The sequence below is a fragment of the Vombatus ursinus genome, unplaced genomic scaffold (genome assembly GCF_900497805.2).
Source record: "Vombatus ursinus unplaced genomic scaffold, bare-nosed wombat genome assembly UNPS02014945.1, whole genome shotgun sequence".
NCBI classification, from domain to species: domain Eukaryota; kingdom Metazoa; phylum Chordata; class Mammalia; order Diprotodontia; family Vombatidae; genus Vombatus; species Vombatus ursinus.
In genome coordinates, this window is record NW_020954723.1 from 4,323,791 (window position 1) to 4,345,491 (window position 21,701).

The 21,701-nt window shown below is 36.6% G+C and overlaps 1 protein-coding gene across 4 annotated transcripts in view; it reads left to right on the forward strand.

The window, feature by feature from the left end:
* TTC7B (tetratricopeptide repeat domain 7B) overlaps positions 1-21,701 on the forward strand; it is a 313,914-nt gene that overhangs the window by 87,844 nt on the left and 204,369 nt on the right. For 3 of the 4 annotated variants that reach the window (XM_027844965.1, XM_027844967.1, XM_027844968.1), the window contains one exon: positions 21,574-21,652. The exons of the other annotated variant lie outside the window; for it this stretch is intronic. In XM_027844965.1, coding sequence (XP_027700766.1) covers positions 21,574-21,652 — 79 coding nt within the window. The remainder of the gene's footprint in view (positions 1-21,573; positions 21,653-21,701) is intronic. 4 annotated transcript variants of the gene reach the window in all.

Below are 21,701 nucleotides of genomic sequence, written 5' to 3' on the forward strand. Positions count from 1 at the left end.
AAACTGATTCCTGAAAGAATTACCTAGGAAGTAGTGCCAACTGAGTGCAGGTTTGGTCTCTTGGGACGGTGGTGTCAAACTCAAATAGAAAGTGAGCCATTAAACTACACATAAGGATCCTTGCACACTGCATATTGTCTTAGAAAACCACATATTAGCGTTATCTATGTTTTATTTATTTTGTTAAATATTTCCCAATTACATTTTAATCTGACTCACGTTGAAGAGTATGGACAGTGTGTTTGACACGTTCTTTCCTAGGGGATACTTGGAATAAGAGCAGAGGTGAAGACAGTTAAGTGATTGAGGGAGAATTTTACCAATACCCTGGGGGGGGAGGATAAACAAAAAGTGTATGCCTTGGTTTTTAAAATGTGTATGACAATAAGGCTACAGCATGGGGCTTATTGAGGAAGCTGAGGTTGTCGATTCAGAAGGTTCTGTTACTACTGATTACATTCAGCAACCTGGTTAATTATCTTATGATTGTATGTTTTTGATCACAAAGGAGGGAGAGAAATAGAGACAGAGTGAGTGAGTTTTGGAAAGCACTTTAAAATTATGCAAATAAAGAGACTAAAATGCCCACACCCTTTGCCCCAGAGATACCATTAGTTGATTTATACCCCAAGAAGACCAAAGAAAGTTACCAAATACACCAAAATATTTTTTAGCAGTTCTTTTTATGATAGCAAAGAATTGGAAACGAAGTGGATGCTATCAGCTGGGGAATGGTTAAACAAATTGTGGTACCTGAATGTAATGCCCTATTACTATGTAATAAGAAATGATGAATTGAAAAGATCCACATGAACTGAGGCAGTGTGAAGTAAGCAGAGCCCTTGAAAGCTTTATGCACACTCAGTGAATATTGCAAGTGAATGTTGCAAAATTATAAAGAAGCATGGCTGCTGAGAGGACACCCCAAACCACTCCTGGGCAGAAGAGGGAGGCCCACAAGTGTTGCACATTGCTTCTTTTTGGATTGTTTTTTCTATGTTGTGCTATAAGACAGGGCTAATTAAAACCTTACCACCTATTTCACAGAATTGGTGAATCCTCTTTGTAACCCTTAAAGCATTATGCAGATATGAGTTAAGTGTAATAGTGGTAGCTATTCTTAAATTACTTTTATTATTTGTTTCTCTCCACTGAAGTTAGGTAGACTTAGAATAGTTGAATGACTGGACCCAGAGTACTCATTAGTGCCTCCTAATGCAGGTTCATACACAGTGAAGAGGCAGCTAAATCTATAATCACTTTGTGTGGCAGATGGGGAAATAAATGAGTGATGTTAGAAGAAGTGGAGAGGAAGAATAAAGCTACAAATTAAATCAGGAAAGACAGGGTATCACAGATCCCTAAAGTTTAGAATTACTTCCCTAAACATAAATTAAGCAGGAATGTATCAGATATTCTGCAGCTCAGATACTTCACACAAGGAAACAGTTTCTGGATGTTTCTAAAAGAGTCCATATTAAGACATAATCAGTGACTGACAGCATTGTATCATGCCTTCCAGAAAAAGGTAGGAGTTGGGGAAGAGAGTCTAAACAAGATACTTTTATGCAAATTGGGCTAACCAATTCAATTAGACAACTAATTAATTCAGTGACTGATTTTTTTCTAAACTAAAAAAATTCCACTCCATTTGTTTTACTGAAATAAAGGACAGTGAAATAGTATTATCTTGCTAAAGGTTAGTAAAGGTTTGAGACTGCTGAGGTTTCTAATGCTTTTTAAGTGCTAGCATTTATGGAATACACAGAAAAGCAATTATCTCCTCCTCTAAAATTATGCCCCATATAATCCATCATTGAATAGAATGATCCTGGAGTTTGATAGTTAAAATTAGAGAAAAAAACAACATTTCCCCACCCCAAAGTATGATATTATTAAAGAGTAATAAAGCAATTGTCTGGCCTGTGTTTCATTGAAACAGATGATTTGATTTGGGCTAGGGCTTTGCACCACTAAAAAAGAAATAATAAAGGTTTTTTCGGTTAAAAATAGTTCTGCCATCAAATTGACATAATAAAGGTTTATTTTCTAGGTGTAAAATACTATCCTAAATCATATGACACTCCTAAAGGAGAGTGGAGAAAAAGTGCTAGAGTGGAGTCAGGAGACCTCAGCTCTGTCACTGAACAGGTGGCTGTGGGAAAGTCACTTCAAACCTCTTTGCCTCCATTTTGTCCTCTGTAAAATTAGAGGACTGCATGGCTTGGTGGAGAGAGCTGGTTCCAAAGCCAGCAGAACCTGGTTCAAGTCCTACCCCCACGTTCATACTGTGTGACCCCAGGCAGGTCACTTAACCTCTCAGAGAACTGGACAAGTCTCTAAGACTTTAAGTGTCAGAGAAAGTGCTGAACTACATTATCCACATCCACAAGTTAGATAAATCAATGAAATCACAAGTCTAGTCCCCACGCCTATGGGATAGAATAAAAATTAATGGTCTGGGAATGAGGAGACCTAATTCCATGTGAAGCCACCCCCATTTATCATAGGGTGACCTTGGATATAAATCAGCCCTAATTGATCAATACATAGAAAAAGTCCAATGTTCAGGATCTTTGGACTTCCGCGTCCATGAAGGGTAGGGATGGGAGTATCTTCTCCTATCTCTTCCTTGAAGCCAGGCTTGTTCTTTATAACGTTGCATTATTGATTTTATATTGTTAGTGTGTGTCTGTTGTTTTCTTGGCTTCACTTGTTACATACTGTATCAGTTCATGTAGATCTTTCTAGGCTTCTCTGTGTTCATCACACACACACACACACACACACACTCTCTCTCTCTCTCTCTCTCTCTCTCTCTCTGTCTCTCTCTCTCTGTTTCTTACAGCACAGTAATATTCCATTACATCCCCTCCAATACAGGAGGGGATAGTGTCTATTGTTTTCCAGGCACTTTACAAATATTATCTCATTTGCTCCTCACAACAACTGTGGGAGGTGGGTGTTGTTATTATCTATCCCCATTTTATAGTTGAGGAAACTGAGGAAAAGAGGTTAAGTGACTTGACCAGGGTCACGCAGCTATCTGTATGTCTCCCACTGTATTTGAACTTGAGTCTTGCTGACTCCAGGCCCAGTGCTCTATCCACTGTACCACCTAGCTGCCACAAAAAATGCTGCTAAAATACTTTGGTGTGTTTGGGAACTTTCTTATCAGTGACCTCCTTGGGTGTATAAGCCAATAATGGAATCTCTGGGTCAAAGGGTATGGACATTTTAGTCCTTTTAATTGCTTTTCAGAATGATTGTACCAATTCAGAATTCTATCAGCAATGCACTTATATGCCTATCTTCCCCAAACCCTTCCAACACTGACTATTGGCATCTTTTGTCACCTTTGCCAATTTGTAGGGTGTGAGGTGAAACCTTAGGGTTTTTAAAAATTTGCATTTTCTTTTATTAGTGATTTGGAGCATTCTTTCATGTGGCTGTGAATGCTTTGCAGTTCTTTTGAGAACTTTCTTTATATCCTTTGACCACTTATCTATTGGGAAATGGCTATTGGTCTTATATAAATCTGCCAATTATTTATGTACCTTTAGATTGCAAACACTTTTCAGAAATTTGATACAAATTTCATCCATTTTCCTTATTCCTAGATAGGTTCATTTTGTCTGTACAGAAACTTTTGAGTTTCACATAAATCAGTCTTCTGTTTTATCTTTGGACATTGCCCATAGCTGTGAGAGTTTAATGTTCTGTTTCTCTTCTAATTTTTTATAGTGTACTCTTTTTATATTAACATCATGTATCTGTTTTGAATGTATTGTAGAAAGTGATGTAAGGTGTGGGTCTAAATCTAATTTATACCAGACTGCTTTCCAGTTTTCCTAGCAGTTTTTATCAAATAGAGAATTTTTCCTAGGTTTTATGTTTTTCTCTTTATGGAACAGCCCAGTGTTCTTATTGTCTCTTTAATTTTTAAATTTTAAATTTTAATTTTAAAATTTAAAATTTGACTTATGTTCCTCTGGAAATGAAAACAAAGGAATGAAAAGAAGGTCTAACATACTCAAGTTCTTTATGTTCTACTGAGGGAAGAGATCACATCCTTATAGTTCTTCATCTACCTTGTAAGGCCAAATAATATTCTGTACATACTGAGAGCCCAATAAATGTTTGTTGATTGATGGGTTAATTAAATTGCATTAGGCCCTTTGGCTGATTTTTGGGGGGTCTCAGGCATATGGGCCAATACTTAGTCACCTCTCTGGGCCTCAGTTTCTTCATCTGTAAAATGGGGGTTTCACATGGCATTTTCTGTGAATGTCTTTTCCAGGTCTCACATTCTGTCTTTTAATATTCTGTAGTCTAAGGTCCCTTCCATCTCTAACATGTTCTATAGTTTCTTTCAGTTTTCAACCCTTATCTTTCCTGGACTCTTCTTCTGTGTTCTCTATTTTAAGGTCCTTTCTCCCTCTGACTTTCTGTGGTTCAGTTTTCATGGCTGCAGATGATTTTCCAAAGTTACTCTGAAAAGGAATACTAAAAGAGTCCTTCACATTTGCAGGCTTTAAACACATTTGCCCCCTGTTCCACTTGACTTGATCTTACCAAACCTAGAGCTGAATTTTTTGGTCATTTTATGTGTGTGTGTGTGTGTGTGTGTGTGTGTATGTGTGTGTGTGTGTGTGTGTATTTATATAAATTTATATATAAATTTATTTTTATTATATAAATTTATTTTATTTATTTTTATTTATAAATTTATTTATAAATATAATTTTATTATATAAACTTATTTTATTATATATAAATTTTATATATAAATTTATTTATATATATTTTGTAGACTGCTCCACAAATGCCATTCCCATTGGTTGTGGTGGTGGTAGTCATCCTTTCTGCAATTTATAGTGTTAGGGTGTTTCCAGTATGATCGGACTATTAGGCATGCTGACATCTTAAAGCAGTAGGCCCGACAGCATTCTAAATTTTAGTGCATGTGCAACTAACAACACCTTTTAGAAAAACTTTGTTGATTTAATGGAATGTGACTGTCTAGAGTCAGGTCTCTTGGCCACTTTGTTTTTCTTAAGTTATTTGGCTTTCTGTTGACTACTTGTACTCTAGATGCTCAAAGGGTCAACTTTAAGTAAATTGTATTGTACATCGTAAACAAAATTTTATTCCTTGAAAAGGGGAGGGCACTTTAAAAAATGGCCCCAGAAATGTTTGGAATTCTAGGAACGCCTGGCGTAACCGGTTTCAGAGTTTTAGGATGTAATGAGAGGAATATCAAATGATACCTTGGTGTAGCATGGCATACTCCAAAGAATGTGGTCATTGGAAAACCAAGTGTTTACTTTTGGCTTTACTATGCACTAGCTGTGTGACAGCTGGGGCAAATCACTTCAAGTTCTCTATGAACCTCAGTTTCCTTATCTGTAAGGGTGAGGATGATAGTGTTTGGTAGTGTTGTTGGCCTTTAAGTCAAGGTGACATGAATTGAAGTCTCACCTCTAATACATTGTAACTGCGTGACCTTGGACAATTCATTTAACCTATAAGTGCCTCAGGCAAATATCTAAAATGATAAATTTCAGAGAAGGTCCAGATCTTCATTAGCAGAGGGCTTTCCTCACTTGAGCAAGGACAGTAGCTGAATGAGGAAGAGAAGCTATTTTCCCTAACTAAGGTGAATAGATATTAGAGGTTTTTTGGACCTCTTATACTAAAGAAGAAAACAAGATGGCATCTTTATGATGTGTTCAGATATACCTTAGCCCTCTAAGTCCAGAAATGTGTATTTTTCCCAGCTCTGCTTTTCTTATGAGAGTGTGCAGGACCATCTGGGTGTTGTAGTGAACACCCTGATGTGCCAGGCTTTGGCCTTGGGGAAAGGAGCCCAGGGAGGGCTGGTTTCTGACTTGCACGTAGAGGGGCTTGCTTGTTGACCTGTATTAATAAACAGGAGGAAATCTCTTTGAAAATAAGGCTTCCTTCTTGAGCAGCAGCAGCAGAAGGCCCTGAGAATGTTCAGAACACTCCTTTCCGCTGCCCCTTCCTTTTCCTTATAATGAGAGTACTTCAGTAGCCTTTTTTATTTCTTGGAAGATGCTCGTTTTTTATAGATAGCCTTCATAAAACCAAAAGGTTCAAAAGAGCTCAATAACATCCACTGAAGTGGGGTTAGAGCTAAACAATCCCCAAGAAAGAGAATTTGTTTTTTGATAGTGTAGGCCGCTTGAAAACATTTTCTTTTGAGTCCCCCAAGCTCCATTTTGGTATACCTCTCCTAATATTTAGCTCTTTAGGTTAAACTCTGGTGAATTTGAATTGATCAGCAAAGCATGTGAGTGTGCTTAAGCTCAATGATTGTGAGGCAGCTCCTTCCCAATGGTGTGCCATTGCGTATTCGGGGGACTTCACGTCCTGTCCTACCAGTTGGCAACCTCAGCCTCTGTGTACATCACAGACAAGTCATAAATGTGTTATAACTGGAAACAAGGTGGAGATTAAGTCTAGAGACAGGACTGGAGGTGAAATGAAGTTCCAGGGTAAGGAGACTGGTAGCCCAGAGGGTTGATGGGGCTGCAGGCACAGGTTTGGTGGGATGGGAGTCACAGGGGCATGGAGAGGATATGTGATAGTAGTGTGCCCAGTCACAGTGCTCGCAGTTTTAGTGTGTAGTCTGTGACTGTCTGTTGCAGCTGTTTAGCGCACTGGTGAAGCTAGGTTTCCATTGGGATGGTGGTTTCCATCCCAATATAAGCTTATTAACTCTGTACCCTATAGTTCTATGGCCAAATCTGGCTCTTTAACTCAACAGGCTATCTCATAAATTCATGCCTTTAGATACTAAGTGGGGAAGACTATGTAGCTGGATCCACACAAAACTTACCATCAAAGGAAAAGTAATGCATCAACATTGGGTCAGAAGAATTCTTTTTAAATTTTTCTTATTTTAACATAAATAGTGTTAATGATGCCTTTTGCTTATATACACCAGTAAATTCTCCATATATGCTTCCCATGAATCCTCCCTTGTCACAAGGAAACACAGTTAAGCAAAACCGGCTGACTACCTCTGTCAGCATAGAAGCATTATCTTTAAATGTGAAGGATATCACATTAATTATTACGACTAACCTATTCCCTTACTTTTTAGATTGAATCTTAAGAGATAAAGAGTTCCTCAGAACTTATCTAATCTAAACCTTACTTGAAGTATGAATCCTTTCATAATATCTCTGAAAAATGGTTGTCCAAACTCTGTTTAAAGTCTTTAAGTCTTTACTCTCTTAAGTTTACTGCCTTACTTAGAGTAGCTCTTTCTATTCTTTAATGATGATGATGGTGTAGATGATGATAAGTAGCCCCTATTTATAATAATACTTTGTACAAAACAGCTTGGTGAGGTAGATAGTGCAAGCATTAGGCTTGCTATTTATTTTGCATATAAGTGACCAAAGTCACAGAGCTGTTGGCCTTGAGCTCAGGTCCTTATTATTATTATTATTATTATTATTATTATTATTAGGAAGCTCTTCCTTATATCTTGCTGAAATTGACCTTGTATCTTCTCTGCACTGATACCACTGGTATCCTCTGTGGCCAAATAGGACAATTTGGATCCTTCAAACAAGAGATGTTACTCAGGGCTATTTAAAAGATTGAGAAAATTCCAGTCATTGTGTATTTTAATTTCTTTGAGAACTGGAAATTTGGAGAGCATAGGTGTGTCAAGTGGTAGGGACAGTGAAATTTCTTGTAAAACACATGTTTTTATTCAGTTCTTACTCGTTGGAGAGAAAACAACCTACAATGTGGCTTTAGGTTTGGTAGTGCTGCACAGTGTTTCTCATTTTGAAACCTTTATTAAAACTGTACCTATCTTTTGATTCTGTGGCACGACTTTCATAAAGATCCTACTTGAACAGCATCTGTCTACTGCAGCCATGGTTCACCTGTCTTCATCTTCATATGAAGTTTATACCAAATAAGCCTATTCCTAATTTGTATATGCAGCAAAACATTATCCAAAAACTCTCCTTTCTTCCCAACCTTTCTATTACTGTGGAGGGTACTACCATCCTCCCATTGACGTGAAGTTTACAACATTAATGCCTTCCTTGAATCTTTACTCGTTCTCACCCTTTATGTCCAACCTGTTGTCAACTCTTTTCAGTTCTACCTTCAGAACATCTCTTGTATACATCTGCTTCCCTCCACCCACACAGCTGCCACACTCATCACCTCTCCTCTGGACTAATGTGATGGTCTTCTAACTGGTCTCCAGCTGCCTCAAATCTTTTCTCATTCTAATCCATCCTATTCAGCTGCCAAAGTGATTGTCCTGAGGTGCAGGTTTGACCACGTATGTGCCTCTGCAGGTTTCTCCCGGCCCCCAGAAACTCCAGTGGCTCCATGTTGCCTCCAGGAACAAATACAGAATTCTCTGTGGGACATTTTAAAGTCCTTCACAACCGTCCTCTTCTTTCATTTCTAGTCTTCTTACAACTTATTCCCATCTACAGTATGATTTGGATACACTGGCCTCCTTGCTGTTCATCACAGGGACATTCCATCTACCAGCTCTGTGCCTTTTTACTGGCTATGCCCCCGTGCCTGCAATGTTTTCCTCCCCTCACCTTGACTTTCTTGCTTCCCTGGCTTCCTTCAAGAATCAGCTCAAATGTCACCTTCTGCTACAGGCTGTTTTTGTCCTCCTCGCTGTTTGTGCCTTCTATTTTCACTGTATATATTTTGTATATACATGGTTATTTGCATGTTGTCCCCCCATTAGAATGGGAGCTTCTTGAAGACAGGGACCATATTTCTGCTTTTAATTAATGCTTGTTGATTGACTCAGGGACATTCAGGTGGATATATTCAACCGGTATTTGGATATTCAGTTGGAGATGCAATATCTGTCATCCTGTTATAGCTCAGGAGAGAGAGGAAATCTGAATATGTAGATTTAGGAGTCATCTGCATGCAGATGATAGTGGAAAAATGGGTGTGTGTGTGTATGTGTGTGTGTGTGTGTGTGTGTGTTGAATGGGAATGCATACTCAGAGAGCTTGAAGAAGCCATACTGAAATTCTGATATCTCAGGTCCCAAGTTTTGATTTCCTGCCAAAGTTCTGTGCTGTTTGTGTCCTGGCAAGAACATTTATGCTGAGGACAGTTTACAGTAATGAATTCTGACATCATTGCACTCTCTTGGAGAGGGTGTGTTGTAAAGTGATTAAATGACAGACTATCAAGAGTCTATTTGAAACCCTCCAAAGGATTGAGAATTCTTGACTCTTGTTTCCATTAAGGAATGAAGTTCTTAAGTGCTAGGACATCCTAAATGTTGAGTGTAGCATAAAATTTTGCCAACTGTTTGCAAATGCCTTTGGATTTTAGGAACATGCTGTGGTAGTTTTTCTTTAATTTAGAATTACTCTGCGGTGAGAATATAATTTTTATTTTTATTATTATTTCTATAATGGCTTTCAAGGCCAACTTTCTATTTTCTCTCTCAGAGCTTTGATGTTGCTTTGTGTCACTTTTTTTAAAAATTTTTTTTCTTTCTGCATTTGGAAGTACTACAAATAATTGGTTCATGAAAATGGAATTTTAGGGTTGAAAGGGACCTTTGAGAACATTACTAAATGAAATGATGTAAAATGTAATTGAATTAAGATGTTTACTATGAATAAGGATAGGTGAAATTAAATGTTTTTGGTCTTTGGGCAGTTTTTCCATTCCTTGAGTTAAAAAATCTTGATCTTTAAACTACCTGGCCCTCAATTTAAAAGCGAAAGTTATTATTCGGTTTTATTTTCAGTTTTGAATCCTCAGCCTTCCTTCACCTCTCCTCCACTGTTGAGAGGGCAGGAAATATAAAGCCCATTACAAATATGAAGTCATGGAAAAAAAAATTCTGCACTAGCCAAATTCAGTGTGTGTGGAAACAAGAAAAAGAAAGGAAGAGGGAAAAAAACAACATCATTTTGTCCTCTGGATCCATCAGTATTTATCTGGAGATAGATAACATTTTTCTTTTTTCTTTTCTTTTTTTAAAATTTTCAATATCAAATGTTCTCCCTCCCTTTCCTCGCCCTCACCATTGAGAAGGCAAGAAACATGATACCCCTTATACATATGAGGTCGTGCAAAACATATTTCCACATTCTATTTTCTGAAAATAAAATAAAAAAGAGAAAAAGTATGCTTTAATCTGCACTCATACTACCACTCCACTCTCTGTGGAGGTGGATAGCATTTTTTATCATGAGTCATCAGAATTGTTGTGGATCACTGTATTGATCAGTTACTAAGTCTTTCGTGGTTGATTGTCTTGACAGTATTGCTGTTACTGTGAAAAATTGTCCTGGTGCTACTCACTTTGCTTTGAATTAGTTCTTATAACTATTCCAGGTTTTTCTGAAACTATCCCCTTCTTACAATGCAATAGTATTCCATCTTATTTACAAACCGTAAGTTATTCAACCATTCTCCAGTTGATGAGAATCCCCTCAGTTTCCAGTTCTTTGCTACCACAAAAAGAGCTGGTATAAACATATCTGTACATATGTATCTTTTTACTTTTTTAAAAAATCTTTTTGGGGTAAAGACCTAAGGTTTTATTCCTGGATCAGTGGATATACATAGTTTTATAGCCCTCTGTGCACAATTCAAATTGTTCTCCAGAATGGTTGGACTAGTTACCAGCTCTACCAGCATTGTAATGGTGGGCCTATTTTTCCACATTCCCTCCAGCATTTATTATTTTCCTTTTCTATCATCTTAACCAATCTGATAAATATGTAGGGGTACCTCAGAGTTGCTTTAATTTGCATATCTCTATTATTTAGAGCATTTTTTTATTTGACCATTGATAGCTTTGATTTCTTTCTCTGAAAACTGCCTGTTCATCTCCTTTGACCATTTATCACTTGGTGAATGGCTCTTCTTTTTATAAATTTGGCTCAGTTCTCTCTCTGTCTCTCTCTCTCTATAGCTATATATACATATTTATAGGTGATATATGTATATTTGATATATAATATATATTTGAGAAATAAGACTTTTATTAAAGAAACTTACCTAAATTTTCCCCCAATTTCTTGCTTTCCTTCTGATTTTGGCTGCGTTGGTTTTATTTGTGTGAAACCTTTTAAATTTAATGTAATCAAAATTATCCATTTTATGTAATGTGAACCTCTCTCTTGTTTGGTCATGAGCTCTTCCCCACCCATGGATTTGACAGGTAATTTCTTTAATGCTTCCCTAATTTGTTTGTGACATTACCATTTGTGTCTAAATCACATACCCATTTTAAGCTTATTTTCATACTATGTGAGATGTTGGGTTTATGCCTAGTTTCTACCCGACTACTTTTCAGTTTTCCCAACAGTTTTTGTCGAATAATGAGTTTTTGCCACAATAGCTAGGGTTTCTCAAACACTAGGTTACTGTGCTCGTTTGCTTCTGTATATTGCATACCTAATTTATTCACTTTAATCAACTACTCTGTTTCTTGTTTTGATGAGTACCGCTTTGTAGTGTAGTTTGAAATCTGGTACTGATAGGTCTCCTTCCTTTACCTTTTTTTCATTGATTCCCGTTATATTCTTGACCTTATGTTTCTGCAGATGCAGTTTTTTCCCTGGCCCTGTAAAGTAATTCTTTGGTAGTTTGATTGGTATGGCACTGAATAAATTAATTAATTTAGGAAGTATTGTCATTTTTATTCTTTTGGCTTGCAAGCTACCCATGAGCAATTAATATTTCTCCAATTATTTATATATATCTTTCTTTGTGTGAAAATTGTTGTGTAACTGTGTTGCTGTAGTTCATGTATGTATCGTGACAAGTTTCTTGAACTTGTTCCTTGCTCCTTACACAGACAGGGCCCTTCCTATCTCTTGAGCTTCTCTTGGCTTTGGAATTGTGACTCTGAGCTGCATACTGGCTGCCAGAACTACCAGATGACGTCTGTTCCTGCACCCCGGTGCTAGAACAGGGGTTCCCTGACATCTCTTTCTGCCCAGGTTTTCAGTCGCCTCATGGCATGGGCTGCTTTCCCCCCTATTGCAGCCCTCACAGCTGGCTGCCACTTCAGCCCTTCTATGTTGGGCTTGTACTCCTGGCTAGTCCCTACTCCAGTGTCCACAGACCTCTCTGTCTGTCTTCCTAAGTTGCCCTGGGCCTTAAAAATAACTCACTGTGACTTTTTCTTGACTTTCCCTATTAGAATTCAGTCTGGTGCATTATACACGTATGTCATTATGGAGGAGCTAAGGCAAAATTGCTGCCTCTCATTCCACCATCTTGATTCTACCTTCTTTTGAAAAAATGTGTATATAAATAGTATAATCTCATCTCCATAACTGTATTGTAAGTTCCTCAAGATCAGGGATTGTTCTATACCCCTTTTCATCCTCTTGTCTTGGGTCTTTGCAACAGCTTTGGGACTTAGGAGCTTTCACAGAAGAGGTAGCAACAAGCCTTTACTATAAGTACATTTTATCCTATATAAAGGAAGGCAAAAGATCTGATTTGAGATGCATAGCAGGAAGCAGTAAAAGGAAATATAAAGTGTAAAGGAGTGGAGTATAAAGGAAGAGGGGAGAAGTTCAAAAGTTGAGTGTTTTTATATTGTATCCTGTTTTTTTTTTTACAGAAGATTTTAATTGTCTTCATTTTTATGTTTTTAGTTATTTCTTTACACTTTTCTATGTAAATCATCATTGTATTGTTTTCAGACCCAACATGCATAGGGCATCCTATATTCAAGACTAAGAAGGGACCTTAAATGTCATCTAGTACAATCCTTTCACTCAAAATAAGGAAAACTTGAATCTGCAGATTCCGTCAGTCACTAAAATAGTGAATGGTAGAACTAGATTCTCCTTTCCTCTGCTTTTCCTCTCATTTCTCCCCTCCCCCCCAACCTTTTCTTGTTGCTGTAGCTTCCATTTCTAGAGCTGTGACAAAGCATGGTAAAGACAGTGAGCATTCTTGCTTCACCCTTGTCTTACTGCGAAAACCTCTTTTTTCTGTTACAAATAATGCCAATTCTTAGTTTTAGATATTTTGATCATATGAAGGAAAGGTCTGTTTATTCCTACTGCTATGTTTTGTATGTGTGTGTGTGTCTTTTTACTTTAACATGAATGCTATATTTTATCTAGACCTTTTTTATTGTGTTTATCCATATAATCAGTTAGGCCTCATGCTGTAGCGGACCATGCACCAGCCTTGAAGTCAGAAAGAGCTAGGTTCAAGTTGTGCATTTGACGAATACTAGCTAATGACAGCTGTGTGACTTTGAACAAGTAGCTTGAACTCCTGGTGCGTCCAGCAAACTCTCTTAAGACTATAAATCATAGATGAGTTGCTGATTTGCAGCAGGGGAGGTAGTAGCTATCCCAAGATTTGATTTTTTATTGTTTTTGCTGTGAGCATGATTGATCATATTTATAACTTTCTTAATATTAGACCATCTCTGCATTCCAAGTATAAATTCATCCTAATGATAATGAAGAATTTTTTTGAATATGTTACTATATCCTCTGAGAGTGGTCTATTTAGATGATCTTTTTTTGATTTTGATAATCTGAGTATTTTATTTATCAATTTTATCAATATTTATCAATTTCCATTTGTTTTCAGGTTTGATGACATTTAATTCGGTATAGTTGTTTCTGATAATTTTCTTTATTCATTCCCCATTCCTTGTGAATTTCCCCCTTTAATTTCTGATTGTCTAATTTGCCTTTTTTTTGTATATTCACTTCATTCTCTCTTTCTCTTTCTCTCTCTCTCCTTTGCCTCCCTTCTCTCCCACTCTTTCCTTTTCTCTTCCTGCCATTTCCTCCTTTCCTTTCTTCTCTCTCCTCCCTTTTTGTTTCATTTTTCTCCCTTGCTCCCAGTTTTTTAAAGCAAATTATTCTCTAAAAACTGCTTTAGCTCTGTTCCACAAATTTTGACATGTTATCTCTGTCATAATTATCTTTGTGTGTGTGTGTGTGTGTGTGTGTGTGTGTAAAATCTGTCTGTGGATCTATCTACGTCTTTATTGTTTGATTTGTTTGTTTGACTTATTCATTATTTAGGTTAACATTATTGAGGCACCATTTAAATTTTTATCTTTTGTTCATATTTTCTTTATTGTTTAGAATTTTTGTGGCACTTTATGCCTTATCAAGTGATCAGTTTTTATAAATTTGCCTTGGATTGCTGAAAAATAATATTCAGTATTTAAGTTCAATCTTGTCAGGTTTTTAAAAAATTCTATTCATATCCTTAATTTCTTCCTTGTGTTTCTTTATTATATTTGTATAAGTATGAAAGATGTGCTTTGAAATTACCTATAATTATTGTCTTACTAATTACCTCTTTGTGTGATTGTTTTCTTTTAAGTAATGTACTTTGGTGCTATGCCATTTGGTGCATATACATTGTTTCTTTATGTGTGATTCCTTTAAACATAAATTTTGTCATTTTGATTCCTTTGACTATTTGTTTTTATTGTTAACTTGTCTGAGATTATGATCTCCACTCTTGCCTACTGAGTCATGATAAATTCTATTTCAGTCCTCCCATATTAACTGTGAATCTTTGTTTTAAGTATGTTTCTTCTATCTAGCATATTGAGTTTTACTTCCATTCTTCTGCCCTCTATTTTCTGGACAAGTTTTATATTTGTATTAAGGTGGTTGTTTTTTTCCTCTTTCAAATCTAGTTATATTTTTTCATCTTAAAAAAAAAAAAAGAAATCAGGACTAGTTTTCTACTGTTTGTATTGCTTGCAATAATCTGATCTTAGCCTGATCCCACTCTCTAGTTGAGGATAGGGAGAGGGACTGGATTTGTGGTTTCTTTAGCATGTGGAACTTCCAGGTAGGGAAACTCTACTTTGCAATGAGTGATGAGAGATTAAGTAACTTGCCTTGGGTCACTCAGTCAATATATGTCAGAAGCAGAAATTGAGCCTAGGTCTTCCTGGTTCTGAGGCTAGCCTAACATAAAGTAATACTTAATAGATGCTTGTTGATTTACTTAGAGTCTCTTACTTTTCCACTTTTAGCTCAGACAAAATGACTAGGCTTTGTGTTGGTGTTTTTCTTTTGTAATCAAGTATGATTTGCTTTTCTTGAGGGCTTTCCCTCTCTTAACCTAATTCTCTAGTTCACTTTCTTGTTCCCCTTTGCTGTGCTAGCCCGGTCTCCTATTTAGTTTGGTCTGCTTCTGCTGCTATAATCTTTTATATTTTTAGCTTTACTTGACCAGAACAGTTGAATGTGTTGTTCATGAGATTCCTTCTCTACCTCCTGGACTTCTTTGCTTGAGGAGGTGCCCTGATTTCACAAAATACTGGGTTCTTACCTCCTTCTCATGCTTTTTCTCTAGCTCAACAGTTCTTCAACTTTTTGGTCTTGAAACCCCTCCATACTCTTAAAAATTATGGAGGACTCCTCTGAGGGCTTTTGTTTATGTGTTATGTCTATCAGTACTTACCATAATAGAAATTAAAATGCCTTAGTATTATTATGAAAATAGTTTTGGCCTCAAGGACCCCTCTACTTAAAGAGTCTGAAGGACCATCAGGAGTTTCCTGGACCACAGTTTGAGAACTACTGCTCTAGGGTATTGCTTTTTGAACCCTTAAGTCCAGAGTCTTAGATAAGATGGAATTCCTAAATGTTAGTTAGTCTCCCCTTTTCACTATGTAAACATTTCTGAACTTTTCAGACTTGTTTACCTTTCTAAAATTTCCTTTGTTCACGTATTTTTCATTTAAAAACATTTTACCTTAGTTTTCTTCAGGAGTGCTTAGAAGTTATCAATTCTGATAAAAATCCATTCTTTCCTCTATGAAGTTATGTATAATTTGTTAAGATAAATTATTTTTGGATTCAAGCCATTTTTCTTTTTTCTTGTATGGTATGGTACGTTGTATTCCAAGTCTTCCTTTCTTTTCTTGTTGATGGTGAGTAATACTGAATGATTCTTGATTTTCACTAGATTCTTTGATATGTCATTTGTTTCTTCCTGGCTCTAGAAATAGTTACTCGTTGATATGGGTGTTCTGAAGTTTAGCAGTCATATTTCCTCGTGAATTAAATGTGGATTTCTTCTGTGATATCATTCTTTGGATTTTCTAGCTGTATTTAATCCTCTGGTTCCAATCTATCTGGGCAGTTTTCTTTTATGATTTCCTGAAATATGTTATTCAGGCTTTTTGTTTCATTATCTTTTTCTAGGAAGCTAGTGCTTCTTAGCTTATTTCTCTGAGTCGTGTCTCCTAGGTCAATTAAAAAAAAATAATCCCTCACATAGGTTCATGTTGTTATCTTTTGTCTTGGCTTTAATAGTAATCATTATATTATTGAATTTTTGACTTCTGTCTCCTATTTTTTTTTTCAGGGTATCTGGTTTTATTAAAATTTTCTGTCTTGTGTTTTGTATCACTAGTTCTTGTTTTGAATTTTGCTTTAAGAACTCTGATTTCAACCATTCTCAGACTCTGTATGATCATTCCATTCCCTTGTCTGAGGTTTTAGTTGGAATTATTGAAGAATTTTCTTTCTTATGAATTGTTCTACTGATATTCTCTTACCACATAGTATTTCTAAAATTATAAAAGGAAATGTTCTTTGTTCATTTATTCCGACTGCTGATTTTTCCATGGAGTTTTCCTTAATTTCCCTTCTTTTAGTTACTTTTTTACTTATTTGGCATATTTCAAGGTGATGAGAGCAAGTTGGGTTTATATACCACCTCTCAACTATCTTGCCATAATTCCTTCTAAAAACCATTTTAGAAATCCCCTGGTGATTTAACATCTTTTTACATGGATTAATCTCATTTTAATTTTGTGTAGCCCACAAGCCAGATTTGGCTTATTGTCTTTTTTTTGTATGACTCAGCTAAGCATATTTTTTTTCATTTTAAAATAAAGTTTTATTGTATTTATAAGTTAAAAACTATTCCGTACAGTAAAAAGGCAGCAGGCCAGATTTGGCCCTTGATTATAGTTTGCCAGTTCTTACCTTAGTGGATGAATCACAGAACCAAAAATCTTTTAAAGGATATTAAAAAACACCTAAAACACTACATGTGTAGAAGTGAGTGTGCCAGATATCTTTTCTTGGATTCTTTGCTTACTTGACTTCACATAGCTTTAAGAAGTAATTTTAATCTTTGCTGCTATCTTTACCAGAAGTTAATTAAAAATTGTTTAAAATGAAACTTACGTTTACTGGAGGGAAAAATAGACAACTCTGTACCCAGTATAGTGGAAAGAGCTGCAGATTGGGATTCAGTAGATCTGAGGGCTCTGCTACTAACTAGCCGTGTATCTTTGGATAAATCATTCTCTGGGCTTAAATTTCCGAGTTTATAAATTGAGGGTTAGATCATATAAACCCTTATGTCTTTTTCTGCCCTTAAACTTCTATGGGTTTAAATTTCTGATTTTATCCTCTTAGTCTATCCACATTATTATTTAATAATGGGACATTCCCAGTGTTTTTCCACCAGAGGGCCTCAGTCCTGCATGGGAGAAACCATCCCTGTGAATGAGAGGGGAGTTTGATTTCTCCGTTGATAGTTTGCCTGCCAAGAAAGCTGTCTTTTTTTTTTTAATTTAATAAACATGAAGCCTGTTTCTTTATATGTGTCACCTAGTTCATTCTTACTCCATCCCCACTTCCCATTCCTATCCGCTAGCTAAGATCAAACCAGAGTTCAGAAGAAGCTTATCAGTGATGATGGACCTAGAAATTATTTTAGTAACCTTGCCAGCATTTTATTTTTAAATGTTAAGTATAAGTAAGGGTTTGCGCTAGGAAGACATCATAAAATGACCACTACTAATTAGGAAACTTGAGTTCTAGATCTAGTCCCTCTTCTAGTAACTTGGTGCCATTGGTAAACAGATCACTTCTCTTCTCTGCTCTTCATTTTGCCCACCTTTCTAGGAGTGGGGTTAGACAAGATGGACTAACGACCCTATAATAATCCATTATCTTGAAGGGGGCTTAACTACCTGCACTTTTATGTTATTCTTCTCTTCCTGAATTGTGCTAAAGAATTTTATCTAACTTAATCTGAAAAGGCAGTATTATGTAAACTTTAGTCTGTGATTTCATTGGTATAAGGAATTTAACCTATGTTTACCACCAGTTAGGTCAGATAATCTCTAAGGTCCCTCTACTTTCTAAAATTATATGTTTCTCTTGCTGTATTATAAGGCCATTCTTTGAAAAGGTGCTTATCTTTACACACACAAAAACGATTAACATTTTACAGCCTAGGCTAGCTGGTATTATTTTGTGATAAAAGCAAATTTGCAAGTCTTTAAAATTAGGGAGAATCATGGATTCTCAGAATTGGAAGGAACCAATGGCGCCATCAGATCCACCCTTACTGAAGCATCAGTCTCCTCCATAATATCCCAAGCCAAGTGTTCGTGTAGCCTCTACCTGAACACCTCTTACAATGGAAAGCTTATTATCTGAATCAAACCATTCCAGTAATTGCTAAGATGTTCTTCCAGTTATTGAGGTGGAATTTACACCCCTTTTACTTGTAGACATTTTGGCCTTGGTCTGCTGTCTTGAATGAAGAACAAATCTATTCCTTTTCCTATATATACCTTTTACTTGTTTGAAGGTGGTAATCATAGGATTAGAGCTTGAAGGGACTTAGGGGTCATTGAGGCTGTCTCCTCATTTTACAGATAAAGAAACTGAGGCCTAAGAGAGAACAAGTGATTTGCCCAAGATCACATAGGTACTCAGCTGCAGAGTTGGGAATTGAACCTAGATCTTCTGATTCCTAATCCAGTGTTCTTTCTACTGTATGATACTACCTCATAGTCCTACTGTGTCTTCTCTGCTCCAGATTACACATCCTCATTTCCTTCGATTTCAATAGATCCATGTTATGGCATGACTTTAAATCACCTCACAATTTTTGTTATTCTCCTTAGGTCACACTTCAGTTTGTTAATATCCTCCTAAAATTGGGCATTAATTACTTTCATATCATAATACTCCAAAGGTGGTCTGACTAGGCCAGAATACAGCGGTACTATGATCTTCTTTATTCTGGCTAGTTTTCTCTGGACCTCAGTTTCTCCATTTGTAAAATAGAAGGATTGAACTAGATTAGAACTGAGACTACTTTTAAACTTTGACATTTTATACTTAAATATTTGATGGATTAGGATATGATCATCTTGGGGAAATTTTATATGTGAATTCCTGATTGCAATTTTGTAGCTAATTCTCAGGTACCTTAGGCTGCATATAGAGATTATAATATAAACTATGGGGGGTTAAATTTGAAGCAAACCTTTCCAGTTCCAACTCCTATGTCCTTTTGTTTCTGCTGAAGATCCTACTTCGTTTCTAGTAAAGCAGTTTTGCAAAACACCCATCTTTTCCAACATAAGACTTGAATTCATTCTGTTATCTTGTTACCACCCTCTTTTAACAAACTTACTTTTTTTTTTTTTAAGGCAGTTGGGGTTAAGTGACTTGCTCAGGGTCACACAGCTAGTAAGTGTCAAGTGTTACGTGTCTGAGGCCAGATTTGAACTTAGGTCCTCCTAACTTCAGGGCCAGTGCTGTATTCACTGCACCACCTAGCTGCCCCAACAAACTCACTTCTTAATGTGGTTTTTTCTTTTGACCCTTGTAGTTTGCTTAAGACACCAACCATTATCAATTCGGCTTGATTCCCTATATATGCCATCATGAAAACCAAGTGAAAAAGAAGTTAGAAATGAATAGCAGCATAAAAAGAGTGTCCCAGACTTTCACAGACTGATTTCCTTTTAGCTCTTTTTCCCCCCCAGATTTGCTTTAGATCTGCTCTGGGTCTATGTTTATTTTTATGCTACTTTGAAGGTTTTAATCCAGTATCATATGTGGATGAGAGGGGAATGAGAGTGGTTTTGTACCTGTAGTGATCAAGGGTTGTTTTTAAAGTTGTTATTCTGTACATCTTTTGAAAAAGATAGGAGTCTGAGATCTCATAGTTCCACATATCAATGTCAATAACTTGCATTCAGGTGAAATTTAATATCTTCATTTGGTTTCAGGTATCATGTGGACAGAGGGCATCTGCCATGGATGGCAGAGGTTTAGCTATTAGGGTTTGCACTGTTTGACCTGCTCTGTGGTTAATTGAAAAGTGTTCTGTCCTTATGAGCAGGTTATATACATTATGAGATTACAACATATACTGTGGCTATATTCAGTGCAAAGGAAAGGCCTAGAACATGATGCCAGTCGAAATGGCCCTTCTTAGAGTTGTAGGAAAAGGAGAACAAGCCAGTCGTGGTTTATATTTGTAACCTGTTTATATGGTATGATGTTGGAAGAAAAATCACAATTTTGACTTTTAACAAAATGAGTCACTTGGAGTTGTTTACATGGAGTGTGTATTTCATTTGAAATGGGATTTGTTCTGCTCTCAATTATTGTACCCCCTGTTTATTTTACTAGATTTTGCAAAGAGACCTTTGATCTAATTATTCAATCAACAAGCATTTCTTACTCACCTAGGTCTACAAAGACAAAAGGGATATAATGCCTGACCTCAAGGAGTTTACTTTCTGAGGGATTAGACAACACACACACATACATATATACGTAAGGAAGATAAAAGATGTAGGAGAAGGCACTGGCAACTGTGTATGTGTGTGTGGTGGGGGAATAAAGAGGATGGACTTAAAAAAAAAAGACCTCATGCAGAAAGTGAAATTTGAGCTGAATCTTTAAGGAAATATGAATTGTAAGAGGTGGCGTTGAGAAGATGAGCATTCTAGCCACTGGGGACAGCTAGTACACAGGCATGGGCATGGATGGGAGGTGGAGTATCTTGTGTTGAACAAAGATGGTGGTTCTTGGGAGGAGGGGGATCTGTAAGAAGTCTGGAATAGTAGTAGGGGGCCAGGTTGTGAAGAGCTTTAAGCCAGACAGAAAAGTTTAGATTTGATTCGGTGTAAACCCTTGTCATTGCTCGTTGGTAAGATGTTTGCTCTGAAGGGCAATGCCCTGATGAAGTGGGGGAGTATTTCCTTAGCTAGAGCCCTGACTTTTTATGCATCTCAGACTATTTTTATGCTGCCATATATCTACTATTGAATCTTCTGCCCACACACTTTATCTGTAATCTTGTGTTCTTTTTGGCTCATGTAGCCACTTAGTAACATTTAAAGAGTGAGGCAGGTGTAACTAACTTCCAGTAGAGCTACAGGAAAAATATTGTACCATGGAAAGGTAAGTGTGGAGACATCCTGGGGAACCTTGTGTAACTGCCTCAATTGGCACTGGTTTTTAGGTTTTGATTTAATTCTGCATATTTCCTTTGGTTATCTGCACTGAAGTTTCAAAACATGAGACTGCTAGCCTTAGATCATTATTTTCAGTGGGAACATTTTAATAAAAATGAATAGTTTGCACAGGAAAACTGCTTGCTTAGACTTTGGTTAACAGCTTTTACTTAGGCAAATTGTGTTTAAATGTGAATCTACAATTGTTTAATAATAATACACACCAGATGGAAACCCTATCAAATTCTGTGTGCATACAGGAACTTGACGAGAGGAGTCGGTAGATTTAGAGAGATTCTAAGAGCTGTTGAAACAAGAACCACACAAAACCTGCGAATGGTAAGTTTGGCTTGTTGAAAATCAGTAGGGGTTAGATATAAAATATGTA